We start from the raw sequence: 15,863 nt of genomic DNA, 5'->3' as shown, positions 1-15,863 counted from the left end.
GGCTAAGCAGTCTGTGGAAATTTTTTAGGTTTACAGTTCCGTTCTGCTCCTCTGTCTGTGGCATGCTGTGACATAGTGTGCAGTGATTGTCACTGTGGATTCCTCTTCTCCCAGTAAGATATGTTTTTCTCTCCTCTTCTAATGTGAGAAAATCTGGGAATAGTCCCAACAATTTCTTAAAGTAAGTGTCCCTGGTTGCAGTATATTTGGGACAGTGCAAATGTTTTTCATTTTTTTTTTCTGAGCGAGTATGGCTGACAGCTCCTCTTTCACAAATGTTGGTTTATTTTCTCTGGTTAGTGCTGTGACTTATTTGCTTTGAAAGTAGTTTTTGTTGAAATATGTAGTTCTTCTATCCACATCTGATAATTACAGAGAAAGCCAAAAGCTTGGCACGCTTGGCGAATAAATTCTTTCTGATTCTGATGCTTCCACCCTCCTGTGATGTGGTTTGTGGATTGCACACTGAACTTTGTTCCCCCCTGGCTGTGGCACTTGGCCTTGCACTCTGTGACATTTGTTTCCCCCAGGAGTCTTGTTTTCCCAGACCACTTAACTGTTGTCGCCCCACCAGGCTTGCCTTTGACATACTGTGTTGGCTGGACATTTCCATTGGTTGGGCCTTTCTGGAGATGAGATCTGTTTGTGAAGTCTGGTTTTTCTGAGCTGACCCTACAGGCAGGTTATCAGTGAGGGGTCAATGACAGCTGAGGAAGTGTGGCCTCTGTCCCTGAACTCCAGCGCCTTAATTCTGATGACTTAGCCAAGTGACCAGTGACAGGATGTGATGGGCTTTCTGTGCTGTATGGCTTGATTTTACTAATATTCTCCTTTCTCTTCTTTTCAGGCTGACGACGAAGCGATAGGGGATTAAATGAAGGCCAAGTAGGGAAGGCAAAACGATGCCCAAGGGTGGGTGTTCTAAAACACCACAGCCAGAAGAATTCTCTCTCAGCTACGACATGGTGGAGAAACAAACTGGGAAAAAGGTAAGAATGTTGTTAAGTGACAAGTGAAAGGCTGAGGCTGCCGGCCATTGTCTCCTATCACGTCTTCAATTCTTGCATCAGATTGTTGTTGCAGTTGAGTGTTACTGTAGGTTGTTTTGTATATGGAGCTTTTCCTGAGGTTTCTTTTGTAAATGTTGTTCTGTCTGTGCGTTTATAACCCCCTCCTAATAGCAGCTGGTGTTAGAGTGTATACAGCTCATCCATAGCAGATCACAGGGAGGGCAGACATACAGGTGGTGCATGCTGTGGTGTGACGCCCTCCGTGGCCTACATAATTAACTGGGGAATACTTTATTGTTGGCTGACATGCACTGATGCTCAGGGAAAGCTGCAGGTGTATTAGTGTCATTGTTGGAGGACATGCACTGATGCTCAGGGAAAGCTGCAGGTGTATTAGTGTCATTGTTGGAGGACATGCACTGATGCTCAGGGAAAGCTGCAGGTGTATTAGTGTCATTGTTGGAGGACATGCACTGATGCTCAGGGAAAGCTGCAGGTGTATTAGTGTTATTGTTGGCGGACATGCACTGATGCTCAGGGAAAGCTGCAGGTGTATTAGTGTCATTGTTGGAGGACATGCACTGATGCTCAGGGAAAGCTGCAGGTGTATTAGTGTCATTGTTGGAGGACATGCACTGATGCTCAGGGAAAGCTGCAGGTGTATTAGTGTCATTGTTGGCGGACATGCACTGATGCTCAGGGAAAGCTGCAGGTGTATTAGTGTCATTGTTGGAGGACATGCACTGATGCTCAGGGAAAGCTGCAGGTGTATTAGTGTCATTGTTGGCGGACATGCACTGATGCTCATGGAAAGCTGCAGGTGTATTAGTGTCATTGTTGGTGGACATGCACTGATGCTCAGGGAAAGCTGCAGGTGTATTAGTGTCATTGTTGACGGACATGCACTGATGCTCAGGGAAAGCTGCAGGTGTATTAGTGTCATTGTTGGTGGACATGCACTGATGCTCAGGGAAAGCTGCAGGTGTATTAGTGTTATTGTTGGTGGACATGCACTGATGCTCAGGGAAAACTGCAGGTGTATTAGTGTCATTGTTGGTGGACATGCACTGATGCTCAGGGAAGCTGCAGGTGTATTAGTGTCATTGTTGGTGGACATGCACTGATGCTCAGGGAAGCTGCAGGTGTATTAGTGTCATTGTTAGTGGACATGCACTGATGCTCAGGGAAAGCTGCAGGTGTATTAGTGTCAGTGTTGGTAGAGATGCACTGATGCTCAGGGAAAGCTGCAGGTGTATTAGTGTCATTGTTAGTGGACATGCACTGATGCTCAGGGAAGCTGCAGGTGTATTAGTGTCATTGTTGGCGGACATGTACTGATGCTCAGGGAAAGCTGCAGGTGTATTAGTGTCATTGTTAGTGGACATGCATTGAAGCTCAGGGAAAGCTGCAGGTGTATTAGTGTCATTGTTGGTGGACATGCACTGATGCTCAGGGAAAGCTGCAGGTGTATTAGTGTCAGTGTTGGTGGAGATGCACTGATGCTCAGGGAAAGCTGCAGGTGTATTAGTGTCATTGTTGGTGGACATGTACTGATGCTCAGGGAAAGCTGCAGGTGTATTAGTGTCATTGTTGGCGGACATGCACTGATGCTCAGGGAAAGCTGCAGGTGTATTAGTGTCATTGTTGGTGGACATGTACTGATGCTCAGGGGAAGCTGCAGGTGTATTAGTGTCATTGTTGGTGGACATGCACTGATGCTCAGGGAAAGCTGCAGGTGTATTAGTGTCATTGTTGGCGGACATGCACTGATGCTCAGGGAAAGGTGCAGGTGTATTAGTGTCATTGTTGGACATGCACTGATGCTCAGGGAAAGCTGCAGGTGTATTAGTGTCATTGTTGGTGGACATGCACTGATGCTCAGGTAAAGCTGCAGGTGTATTAGTGTCATTGTTGGTGGACATGCACTGATGCTCAGGGAAAGCTGCAGGTGTATTAGTGTCATTGTTGGCGGACATGCACTGATGCTCAGGGAAAGCTGCAGGTGTATTAGTGTCATTGTTGGTGGACATGCACTGATGCTCAGGGAAAGCTGCAGGTGTATTAGTGTCAGTGTTGGTGGACATGTACTGATGCTCAGGGAAAGCTGCAGGTGTATTAGTGTCATTGTTGGTGGACATGCACTGATGCTCAGGGAAAGCTGCAGGTGTATTAGTGTCAGTGTTGGTGGACATGTACTGATGCTCAGGGAAAGCTGCAGGTGTATTAGTGTCATTGTTGGTAGAGATGCACTGATGCTCAGGGAAAGCTGCAGGTGTATTAGTGTCATTGTTGGTGGACATGCACTGATGCTCAGGGAAAGCTGCAGGTGTATTAGTGTCATTGTTGGTAGAGATGCACTGATGCTCAGGGAAAGCTGCAGGTGTATTAGTGTCATTGTTGGTGGACATGCACTGATGCTCAGGGAAAGCTGCAGGTGTATTAGTGTCGTTGGTGGACATGCACTGATGCTCAGGGGAAGCTGCAGGTGTATTAGTGTCATTGTTGGAGGACATGCACTGATGCTCAGGGGAAGCTGCAGGTGTATTAGTGTCATTGTTGGCGGACATGCACTGATGCTCAGGGAAAGCTGCAGGTGTATTAGTGTCATTGTTGGCGGACATGCACTGATGCTCAGGGAAAGCTGCAGGTGTATTAGTGTCATTGTTGGCGGACATGCACTGATGCTCAGGGAAAGCTGCAGGTGTAATAACCATTTCCCTACCCTTGTCATTTTCACAGTTCATCTAAGCGCTGATTACTTTGGTAATAACTTTATCAATAATTTTCACAACTAAATGATCTATATATTGTTTTTTTCAGCACAAATTAGGGATTTTGTGGCTTTGTTTTTAGAAATTACCTTATTTTGTATGCATTTTATAAGGAAAGAAGTGAAAAATACACAATTTATCCACTTTCATACATTGTAGCTTTAAAGTAAACCGTTCTATTGTATAGTAAACCCACACATGTTTTATTTTCCTGTCCCTCCTGTTTAAACAGTTCATTTGTTTTGATAATGTATTAGATGTAACAATTCAGTTATGTATACAATGAATCTGCTACGTTCTGCTCCTGGAATGTGTATTTTACAATGGTTTACTAATTAACTCTGCTACTGAATTCCCTGGAAGAAGAGGGGGGGGGGGGTTTGCTGTCATTCCTTTTCAACTCTGTAGTGATGTTATCAGGTCAACAGAGATAAAGTGTTATCTACGGTTTTGTAGGGAGGAGAGTGCAGAGACTTATTTTCACGTCATAGGGACTGGAAATGGTTAATGTCATTGTTTGTGGGCATGCGCTTGTGCTCACGGAAAACTGCGGGTGTATTAGTGTCATTGTTGGTGGAGATGCACTGATGCTCAGAGAAAACTGCATGTGTATTAACCACTTCCCTACCCTAGTCATTTTCACAGTTTAGCTAAGCTCTGATTACTTTGGTAATAACTTTATCATTAATTATTAACTAAATGATCTATATATTTTTTTTTTTCAGCACAAATTAGGGATTTTGTGGCTATTTGTTTTTAGTAATTACCTTATTTTCTATGCATTTTAAAAGAAAAACCAGGAAAAACAGTGAAAGAATACCCAATTTATCCACTTTCATACATTATAGCGTTAATGTAAATATTGTACATTAAACCTGCACATTTTGTCTATCCCTCCTGTTTATTTAAACAGTTCATTTGTTTTGATAATGTATTAGATGTAACAAAGCGGATCCGAGATGAAAAACTTATCTAAAGTTTTGATAGTTTACACAGCAGATCTAGCTGCAAACAGCTTCAACAGTTTGATTATTTATTCCTGTGATACAATGAGGGCAGCCATGTTCTGTTTGTCACAGGCTGAGGGCTGGAGATGCTATCAGCTTGCCTGTGTGTAAACTCAGTCCCCTCTCCTCCAACCCTCTGCCTCTGAAATCTCTGGCTAGTAACCTCCTCCTCCTGCCCAGACTGAGCTCCCATAAGCCCTTGCTACAATGCCATGCACAAAAGGAGCTGTGGGCGAGGCTTGTTTAGTTTATAGGGAATTAGAGTATTAAAACAAGACAAAAAAGTATTTGGCTTGAGGAATGCCCTATAAACTATATAAAAGGAACACAATTATGCAATGAGTAAAAAAAAGTTTATCTCGGATCCTTTTAAAGTAATGAATACAATCTGCTACGTTCTGCTCCTGGAATGTGTATTTTATACTTGTTTACAAATTAACTCTGCTATTGAATTCCCTGGAAGGAGAAGAGGGGTTTGCTCTCATTCCTTTTCAACTCTGTAGTGATGTTATCAGGTCAACAGAGATAAACGGTGTTACATAGTTACATAGTTACATAGTTATTTTGGTTGAAAAAAGACATACGTCCATCGAGTTCAACCAGTACAAAGTACAACACCAGCCTGCTCCCTCACATATCCCTGTTGATCCAGAGGAAGGCGAAAAAACCCTTACAAGGCATGGTCCAATTAGCCCCTAAAGGGAAAAATTCCTTCCCGACTCCAGATGGCAATCAGATAAAATCCCTGGATCAACATCATTAGGCATTACCTAGTAATTGTAGCCATGGATGTCTTTCAACGCAAGGAAAGCATCTAAGCCCCCTTTAAATGCAGGTATAGAGTTTGCCATAACGACTTCCTGTGGCAATGATTTTCCACATCTTAATCACTCTTACTGTAAAGAACCCTTTCCTAAATAAATGGCTAAAACGTTTTTCCTCCATGCGCAGATCATGTCCTCTAGTCCTTTGAGAAGGCCTAGGGACAAAAAGCTCATCCGCCAAGGTATTATATTGCCCTCTGATGTATTTATACATGTTAATTAGATCCCCTCTAAGGCGTCTTTTCTCTAGACTAAATAAACCCAGTTTATCTAACCTTTCTTGATAAGTGAGACCTTCCATCCCACGCATCAATTTTGTTGCTCGTCTCTGCACCTGCTCTAAAACTGCAATATCTTTTTTGTAATGTGGTGCCCAGAACTGAATTCCATATTCCAGATGTGGCCTTACTAGAGAGTTAAACAGGGGCAATATTATGCTAGCATCTCGAGTTTTTATTTCCCTTTTAATGCATCCCAAAATTTTGTTAGCTTTAGCTGCAGCTGCTTGGCATTGAGTACGATTATTTAACTTGTTGTCAATGAGTACTCCTAAGTCCTTCTCCAAGTTTGATGTCCCCAACTGTATCCCATTTATTTTGTATGGTGCTAGACCATTCGTACGTCCAAAATGCATGACCTTACATTTGTCAACATTGAATTTCATCTGCCATGTATGTGCCCATATAGCCATCCTATCCAGATCCTGTTGCAATATGACACTATCTTCCTGAGAGTTAATGATTCTGCACAATTTTGTATCATCTGCAAAAATAGCAACATTGCTCACTACTGCATCTACTAGGTCATTAATAAATAAATTGAAGAGCACTGGACCCAGAACAGACCCCTGTGGGACCCCACTGCTAACAGTCTCCCATTTTGAGTATGATCCATTGACCACAACTCTTTGTTTTCTGTCCATTAGCCAGTTCCCTATCCATGAACACAGACTCTTCCCCAGTCCTTGCATTCTCAACTTTTGCACCAGACTTTTGTGGGGAACAGTGTCGAAGGCCTTTGCAAAGTCCAAGTATATCACATCTACAGCATTCCCAATATCCATATTAGCATTCACTACCTCATAAAAGCTGAGCATGTTAGTCAAACAGGACCTGTCTTTAGTAAACCCATGTTGATGCTGAGAAATAAGATTATTTTCTACTATGAAGTCATGTATAGTATCTCTTAGTAACCCCTCAAATAGTTTGCATACAACTGATGTTAAACTTACAGGTCTATAATTTCCTGGATCAGATTTTTTGCCCTTCTTAAATAATGGGAAAACGTGGGCTGTACGCCAATCCACTGGGACTCTGCCAGTTGCAAGAGAGTCATCTAAGGTTTTGTAGGGAGGAGAGTGCAGAGATTTATTTTCACATCATAGGGACTGGAAATGGACTGGAAATGGAAATGGACTGAAAATGGAAATGGTTAATGACATTGTTTGTGGGCATGCACTTGTGCTCACGGAAAACTGCTACTGTCTACTCCTGGAATGTGTATTTTACACTTGTTTACTAATTAACTCTGCTACTGAATTCCCAAGGAGGAGGAGTGGGGTTTGCTTTTATTCTTTTTCAACTCTGTAGTGATATTGCCAGAGATAAATGTTATCTAAGATTTTGTAGGGAGGAGAGTGCAGAGACTTATTTTCAAGTCCTAGGGACAGGAAATGGTTAATGTCATTGTCTGACATGCACTTGTGCTCAGGGAAAACTGTAGGTGTATTGATGTCATTATTGGCGGACATGCGCTTGTGCTCAGGGAAAACTGCATGTCTATTGATGACGTTGTTTGTGGACATGCACTGATGCTCAGGGAAAGCTGCAGGTGTATTAGTGTCATTGTTGGCAGACATGCACTGATGCTCAGGGAAAACTGCGTGTCTATTGATGACGTTGTTTGTGGACATGCACTGATGCTCGGAATACTGCAGGTGTATTGATGTCATTGTTGGCAGACATGCACTAATGCTCAGGGAAAGCTGCAGGTGTATTAGTGTCATTGTTGGCAGACATGCACTGATGCTCAGGGAAAACTGCATGTCTATTGATGACGTTGTTTGTGGACATGCACTGATGCTCGGAATACTGCAGGTGTATTGATGTCGTTGTTGGCGGACATGCACTGATGCTCAGGGAAAGCTGCAGGTGTATTGATGTCGTTGTTGGCGGACATGCACTGATGCTCAGGGAAAGCTGCAGGTGTATTAGTGTCATTGTTGGTGGACATGCACTGATGCTCAGGGAAAGCTGCAGGTGTATTAGTGTCATTGTTGGTGGACATGTACTGATGCTCAGGGAAAGCTGCAGGTGTATTAGTGTCATTGTTGGCGGACATGCACTGATGCTCAGGGAAAGCTGCAGGTGTATTAGTGTCATTGTTGGCGGACATGCACTGATGCTCAGGGAAAGCTGCAGGTGTATTAGTGTCATTGTTGGTGGACATGCACTGATGCTCAGGGAAAGCTGCAGGTGTATTAGTGTCATTGTTGGACATGCACTGATGCTCAGGGAAAGCTGCAGGTGTATTAGTGTCATTGTTGGTGGACATGCACTGATGCTCAGGTAAAGCTGCAGGTGTATTAGTGTCATTGTTGGTGGACATGCACTGATGCTCAGGGAAAGCTGCAGGTGTATTAGTGTCATTGTTGGCGGACATGCACTGATGCTCAGGGAAAGCTGCAGGTGTATTAGTGTCATTGTTGGCGGACATGCACTGATGCTCAGGGAACGCTGCAGGTGTATTAGTATCATTGTTGGCGGACATGCACTGATGCTCAGGGAAAGCTGCAGGTGTATTAGTGTCAGTGTTGGCGGACATGCACTGATGCTCAGGGAAAGCTGCAGGTGTATTAGTGTCATTGTTGGCGGACATGCACTGATGCTCAGGGAAAGCTGCAGGTGTATTAGTGTCAGTGTTGGCGGACATGCACTGATGCTCAGGGAAAGCTGCAGGTGTATTCGTGTCATTGTTGGCGGACATGCACTGATGCTCAGGGAAAGCTGCAGGTGTATTAGTGTCAGTGTTGGCGGACATGCACTGATGCTCAGGGGAAGCTGCAGGTGTATTAGTGTCATTGTTGGCGGACATGCACTGATGCTCAGGGGAAGCTGCAGGTGTATTAGTGTCAGTGTTGGTGGACATGCACTGATGCTCAGGGAAAGCTGCAGGTGTATTAGTGACATTGTTGGCGGACATGCACTGATGCTCAGGGAAAGCTGCAGGTGTATTAGTGACATTGTTGGTGGACATGCACTGATGCTTTGGGAAAGCTGCAGGTGTATTAGTGTCAGTGTTGGTGGACATGCACTGATGCTCCAGGAAAGCTGCAGGTGTATTAGTGTCATTGTTGGCGGACATGCACTGATGCTCAGGGAAAACTGCAGGTGTATTAGTGTCATTGTTGGTGGACATGCACTGATGCTCAGGGAAAGCTGCAGGTGTATTAGTGTCATTGTTGGTGGACATGCACTGATGCTCAGGGAAAGCTGCAGGTGTATTAGTGTCATTGTTGGTGGACATGCACTGATGCTCAGGGAAAGCTGCAGGTGTATTGGTACTCAGGGGGAAAAATGCACCTGTTCATGCAAATGCAGGTTGGAAGTGTGAAAGGGCCACCATGGAAAAAACCTATGTAATATTAAAATAAATACTACGACCTGGGACCCACTGGCAGCACTTTGCAAAGGATCGCATAGCGGTTTCTGAAATCATGAAAGCTTGTGATTTTGACAACAATTCCCACAGCGATGGTGATTTGGCGCTGCTGCCACTGATGCGATTTCTCCCAAAATGATTGAAGCAGCACTGCCAGTGGGATCACCCCGTAGGGATCCACCGGTACAGCACAGACAGTCACTCCCAGTGGGGCCCAGGCTTTACAGATAATTATGTTTGCATTTGTCCCAGCACTTTGGCATTTTCGTAAGCAGCATTTTAGGTTAGACTGGTCAAAACCTCTTATTTGCATGTTTGGGACCAGTAAATCCTCTCATGGGTTTTTTTCCAAATTTCCATGATTTTGAGAGCATTCCCTGGACAGCAGTGGTACAGTCCTAGTACCATTAGTGTGCTGCAGGGAGGCCGGCTTCCAGCTTTGTATGGGTATTTTCCAGGCAGTGTTTTGAAAGCATGAAGGAATCCTTAACCCTCCTGGCGGTATGAAAAATTCTGCCAGGAGGCGGCGCGGCAGTTTTTTTTTTTTTTTTTTTAAATCCTGTAGCGAGCGACAGCGGCATCCCCCCGCCCGCTTCGATTGCCTTCGGCGATCTCCGATCAGGAAATCCCATTCAAAGAACGGTATTTCCTGACGTCACCGACGTCGTGACATCATTGGGAGGCCCGATCCACCCCTCGGCGCTGCCTGACACTGATTGGCCAGGCAGCGCACGGGGTCGGGGGGGGGGGGGGGGGCGCCGCGACGAATAGTGGCGATCGGTGTGCTGACGCAGCTAGCAAAGTGCTAGCTGCGTCCAGCAAAAAAAAAAATTAAGAAAATCGGCCGAGCAGGGCCGGAGAAAACCTCCTGGGGTTACCGGCAGGAAGGTTAAAGAACCACTATTGCAAAAAAAAAAAGTAGGCAGTTAAAATCTGACAGAACTGACAGGTTTTGGGCCAGTCCATCTCCTAATGGGTGATTCTCAGGGTTTTCTTTTTCACCAGCATTTCCTGAATAGCAGTTTAACTGACAAAATAGTAAGATACCAGCCAGCCTCTCTATTCACTTGCAAAGTCTAAGGGCTCATTCACACTACAGAGCGCATACACAAACGCAATTTTGTGTATGCGTTGCCATCGTGCGGCCATTGCACAGAATACATGTTGTGGTGCGCTAGGAGAGCAGACGTTGGCAGCCAACTAATCAGGAGAATGTGTGCGATCAGATGTTCCCAGAAGCATTACATCATAACGCATGGGAACGCACACCTGTAATGTGAATGGTAACATGAGTCATGTTGCCATGTAGATCGTACACTATGTGCGTTGCGTCAAAACGGACAGCGCAGCACATAGTGTGAATGAGCCCTAACAAAATGGGGTGCAACTGCTTTTTCAGGAAATGCTGATTTAAACAGAGAAAACCCTGAGAATCCCCCATGAGGAGATGGACTGGCCCAAAACCTGTTTGTTCTGTCATATTTTATCCCCCCGCCCCATCCGATTGCCTCCGGCGATCAACGCAAACAGGAAATCACGTTCAAAACCGGATTTCCTGTTTGCCTTCCCCGTCGCCATGCGATCGGGATGACTTCATCCACGTCATGGCATCGGGACTCCCGATCCACCCCCTTAGCACTGCCTGGCGGTGATTGGGCAGGCTGCACAAGGGGTGTGGGGGGGGGGGGAGCACAGCGAATCTGCGCAGAGCGGCGGCGATCGGATAATACACGCAGCTAGCAAAGTACTAGCTGCGTGTATCAAAAAAAAAAAAATATGCAAATTGGCCCACCAGGGCCTGAGAAATCCTCCGCGGCGGCTTACCCCAAGCTCAGCTCGGGATAACCAGCAAGGAGGTTAAGCGATGTCCATTAAATTGAATGGACAGCGCTGCTATGATTGTTTACCGTTGTTTGAACAAACGTCCAGTTCCGATCACAATTTTCATTGTTTTTTCATGTGATCCTGGAACCAACATGCTGCTTCCAGGATTGCTAAGCGCCACTTCTCAGTGTTCCCTGTGAGAGTTAAAAATGACGCATGCCAGGAAGAGAAGCTGGCAGATACCGAAAGGTCTCTAAATGCTTTTTTGCAAGTGTACAGAAAAGCATTTAATGAGTTGCTGCAACACCAGGGCTTCGGGAGAGTCGGGGCAATTTTGGGTGCCTGGAGTCGGAGTCGGGGAAAAAATGCACCGACTCCTAATGAATTTAAACTGTAATTAAAATAGAAAATATGATAAAATGTTCTATTTCTCATAATAGTCATAAATAATTTATACATACAGTAATAGCTGTGCTTAGTCCACAAAAATGAAATAAACCAATCAAAATGAGTTACTTGTGCTGCTTCAATAAAGCAGTCCCCGTATTTTTAAAGTCAGATATACATATCTGATTGTGACTGTATATATGATGTGTACACAGGAATCTCTTATATATACGAAATAACATCTATGCTGTAAGAATAAAGCCTGATGTGTAGCTATGTCACTAATAGAGATAGTCAATGAGATGGAAATAATTCTGCGTTGATGCTGATTTATGCAAATGTATGCACTCTCTTTGTTCATGAAATGAAATAATTTGATATGTTAAAATCTGGTTTGGTGACTACGAATTAAATGGTACCTGAGAAGGATGAAAAGAAATGTTTTCTACATACCTGGGGCTTCTTCCAGTCCCCTTCAGGCTAATTAGTCCCTCACTGTCCACCTCCACCACCTGGATCTTCTGCTATGAGTCCCGGTAATTCAGCCAGCCAGCGCAGTCCGGCCGCATGCCGCTTCCACGGCCAGGAGCGTTCTGCACCTGCGCAATAGTGCTGCGCTGGTGTAGTACGCTCCCGGCGGCGGAGTGTATGCATGCGCACTACGCCTGACTGGCTCAAGTACCTGGACTCATAGCAGAAGATCCAGGTGGCGGAGGACAGCGAGGGACTGATTAGCCTAAAGGGGGCTGGAGGAAGCCCCAGGTATGTATAAAGCTTTAATTTCATCTGTCTCAGGTTTACTTTGTTACACAGTAGTACTATACTCTACATATGCACTCCCCACAGAGCTGCAGGGAATCCACTGAGAATGCTGTGCACATTGAACACAGAGGTGCTGTCTATCACCAATAAGCCTGGTTCAGATTGTGCATGAAGAATGTGTAATAGAGGAAGAATCTCCTTATTCCCCTGCAGAGTACCTGCACATCACTCTTACATGTACCCACAGTTACATTGCCTAGGGCCTAATAGATGTTCTTTGTTCTGGTCTGTACCTTTTACAAGTACTAGTTTTAGTCTATGACTAAAGGGAATACATATAGCAGTCTACATATCCTTCTCACTTCAGTTGTCTTTTAAAATTCCTAAGCGTTGGCAGTTGAGAGACGAATTTCATGTTACATACTTTCAATCAACAAGATTGTAATATGCAAATTAGAGGAGTCGGTGGAATCCTAAACTGAGGAGTCGGAGTCGGTGGATTTTTGTACCGACTCCACAGCCCTGTGCAACACAACCATGTAGGGGAGGGAAAAGGAGGGGGAAAAAATTATACCACCTGCCATACAGACAATTTAATCCTACAATAGACATAAGGTCAGTTGGCACATGCACAAATACTCTCGCCTAAAGGATCAGGACTTGATACCTAGGGAAACAGTTTGCTGCCCGAGTGCTGTACAGACACAGCACATGTCGGGGCAGCCTCTGGTGGACGGGGTAAGGAAAGGAATTACCCTCTCGCTGTTGTAGTTTAAAGCATTCAGGATCTTTAAACGAGGCACCAGGGCAGCTGTACAAACGTTAGATTTTAAGTAGAGGCAGCCCTAAGGGAACACCACTGTGTGGTTGATATTAGCGTGTATGAGGCTGTTTGTAGTCCTATTTATGTCCCTATCTTAGTGTAAAGCTGTCTACACATGCTGGAAATGTGTATTCAGTGTTTATATAGCAAAACATCACCCTTAGGCCCGGTTCACACTTGCGGTGGCCCTCCGGAATCGCCGTGCCGGAGCCGCACCGCCTGCAGAACGGACGCACGGCATAGCAATGAAAGCCTATGCGTCCGTTCACATGGGTCCGTTCTGCAGAACCGGAGCCGGGCCGGATCCGGACTCCGGCCTCCGTTCCAACATGCGCTATTTTTTCATCCGGCCCCTCCGGCAGCCGTATCCGGGGCGGAGCCGGACTGCACCATCCGGCCAATACAAACAAATGGGAACCGGAGGCCGCACAACACACTGGCTGAGAAATCCGGATGTTCTACCCCACTTCCTATGCGGATTTTTGCGGCGATATTGGCTGGGGACACATGGGCAAGCATTTTGGAGTGGAGCAGCACGAGCTGGAGGTGTTGGCAGGATGTTGGCAGCATGTCGGAGGTGGAGGTGAGTGCTTAACAGCAGAGGGCCTGATTCCACAGGTCCCCCTTCTGCTGACCTCCCAGACCCCAACATTTTTATTTTTTTTTACGTTAACTTTGCCAAACTGATCCGGATCGCATCCTGATTACCACCTGATGCAACCTGACCGGATCGGATCCGGATCAGAACCGTACGGTTCCGATCCGGATCCGGTCCGGATCCGGTCAGGTCATCCGGTCCGTTTGGCAAACAACCGCTAATGTGAACCGGGCCTAACAGAGCATCGATTGTTAAAGGCAACATTTATCTTATATGTGTAAAGAACACTTGTAAGGTAAAGGGCCCCTAAGGGAGTACTTATCCTGGGAGGGGGAAGCCTCTGGATCCTAATTAGGCTTTCCCCATCTTCCTTATGGCCCATACTCATGGGCTACAATTGTCGCCCGTGAGTATGCGCCGTCGCACGGGCGCGCACCCTGAGCTGTCGCCCGTCGCTGATGTCGCCAGGCGATTGGCGTGGTCAATCGCCTGGCGACAGTCGCCGCCGCAACTGTCGCTAGTCCGCGTGAGTACGCGGACTAGCGACAGCAACCTCCCTTGAGGTATACGGAGCTTCCGGCGGGGGGAGGAGGAACGTCGGGGACAGCTTCCGTCGCGCCGCTGGTCCCTCTTCCGCGTGTGTGCGCGGAGGGACCTGGCGAGGAGCTGTCGCCGGCCTGTCGCCCACATGCTCACGTGTGCTGGCGACAGGCACAAAAAGTTGCCCGTGAGTATGGGCCATTAGTCACCCTGATCCAGTGCCGGCTCCCCTGAACGGCACACAGCAATAATACTGTACTTACATCTGCACAGGCGCAGTACCAGCTCCCCCTTGGACTCCGGAGGAAATGGCTGAGCCCGGTCATTTCTACTCTACTGCACAGGGGACTCACGCCTGTGCAATAGAGGTAATAGAAATCAGGCTTGGCCATTTCCTCTGGAGCCCAAGCGGTGCTGGTACTTCGCCTGCGCAGGAACATAGTTGTAAGTATTCCCACGTGCTGCTACTGCGCCTTCACGCATCTGCTGACAAGCTTGTTGGAGGATTTTTGGGGAGGGCCAGCACTGGATCACCTATAAATAAGAGGAACGGGGAAGTCTCAGGATCCCGAGGTACGTACCCCCTAGGGGCTCTTTTATTAATTAGTGGTTTCCTTTAAGGCTAATTTGGGGAGAGCAGGGACATGACTTATGAGTATGTTTTTAGGGAGTGGGAAAATACCAGAGTGACTGGTGAAAACGCATGAAAATTTGAGAAGTACAAACTTCACACTAATAGTGTAGTGGCTGGAAATTGAACCTAAAGTGACATTGCTAGCAATTATGTCACTGGAATACCTTCGTTCAAGCTATTGCTCACAGATTCAATAAGTGATGAAATCTGCCCACAGAAATTGATGTGTGTATGGCCACTTTTAGTGAGGATGGATTCTTTCATACTAGGCTCACAGTGGTCAGTTGCATCACACACGTGTTCTTATGTGTTATGTGTTATAATGACTGAACTGCAATGGAGAGTAGACATAGACTTTAATACAAAAATGTCTTAATGCAGTAAGTTAGAATAACACAATCAGTTACATCACAGTGCTGTGAACAGCCCCATAGAATTGTATGGGCAGTGAGCTGACTCGCAGAATTATTCTGCAACGCAAGTGAGCACTGTGAACAGGGACTCTCATAAACCATTAAATAGAGATTTCACTGTCCCTACACTGCTATTAAGGTGGCCATACACTGGTCGATTTGCCATCAGATTTGACCAACAGATAGAACCCTCTCTGATCGAAATCTGATCAGAGAGGGATCGTATAGCTGCCTTTACTGCAAACCGATTTGGAATCGATTTCAGCTTGAAACCGATCACAATCTGTGGTGGTGGTGCTGCCGCTAGCCCCCCCCCCCCCCCTCATACATTACCTGCTCCAGCCGGCGCACCTCCCCCGGTCTCCGCTGTCGTCTTCTCCACACTGGGTTCCGGGAACTGGTGCAGCTTCACTAAACTTCCTGTCGGGGGAAGTTTACAGTAGAGGGCGCTCTACTGTTTAAACTTCCTGCCGGGACAGGAAGTTCAGTGAAGCTGCAGCCCAGTGCGGAAAAGAAGACAGTGGAGACCGGGGGAGTCTCGCTGGCCAGAACAGGTAATGTATTGCGTCGGCCGTCGTGCAATCGAACGCAATTATCGACGCACTCCCGA

General features: G+C 46.1%; 1 protein-coding gene across 2 annotated transcripts in view; it reads left to right on the top strand.

Annotated features, from left to right (window-relative positions):
* ANKRD11 (ankyrin repeat domain containing 11) overlaps positions 1–15,863 on the top strand; it is a 282,262-nt gene that overhangs the window by 171,304 nt on the left and 95,095 nt on the right. For both annotated transcript variants that reach the window (XM_068259483.1, XM_068259482.1), the window contains one exon: positions 848–989. In XM_068259483.1, coding sequence (XP_068115584.1) covers positions 903–989 — 87 coding nt within the window. In that variant the 5' untranslated portion in view covers positions 848–902. The remainder of the gene's footprint in view (positions 1–847; positions 990–15,863) is intronic.

The sequence above is a fragment of the Hyperolius riggenbachi genome, chromosome 11, assembly GCF_040937935.1.
Source record: "Hyperolius riggenbachi isolate aHypRig1 chromosome 11, aHypRig1.pri, whole genome shotgun sequence".
In the NCBI taxonomy this organism is placed as follows: Eukaryota; Metazoa; Chordata; class Amphibia; order Anura; family Hyperoliidae; genus Hyperolius; species Hyperolius riggenbachi.
The sequence above is the reverse complement of the archived record's forward strand: the minus strand, read 5'-3'. Positions and strand labels throughout refer to the sequence as shown.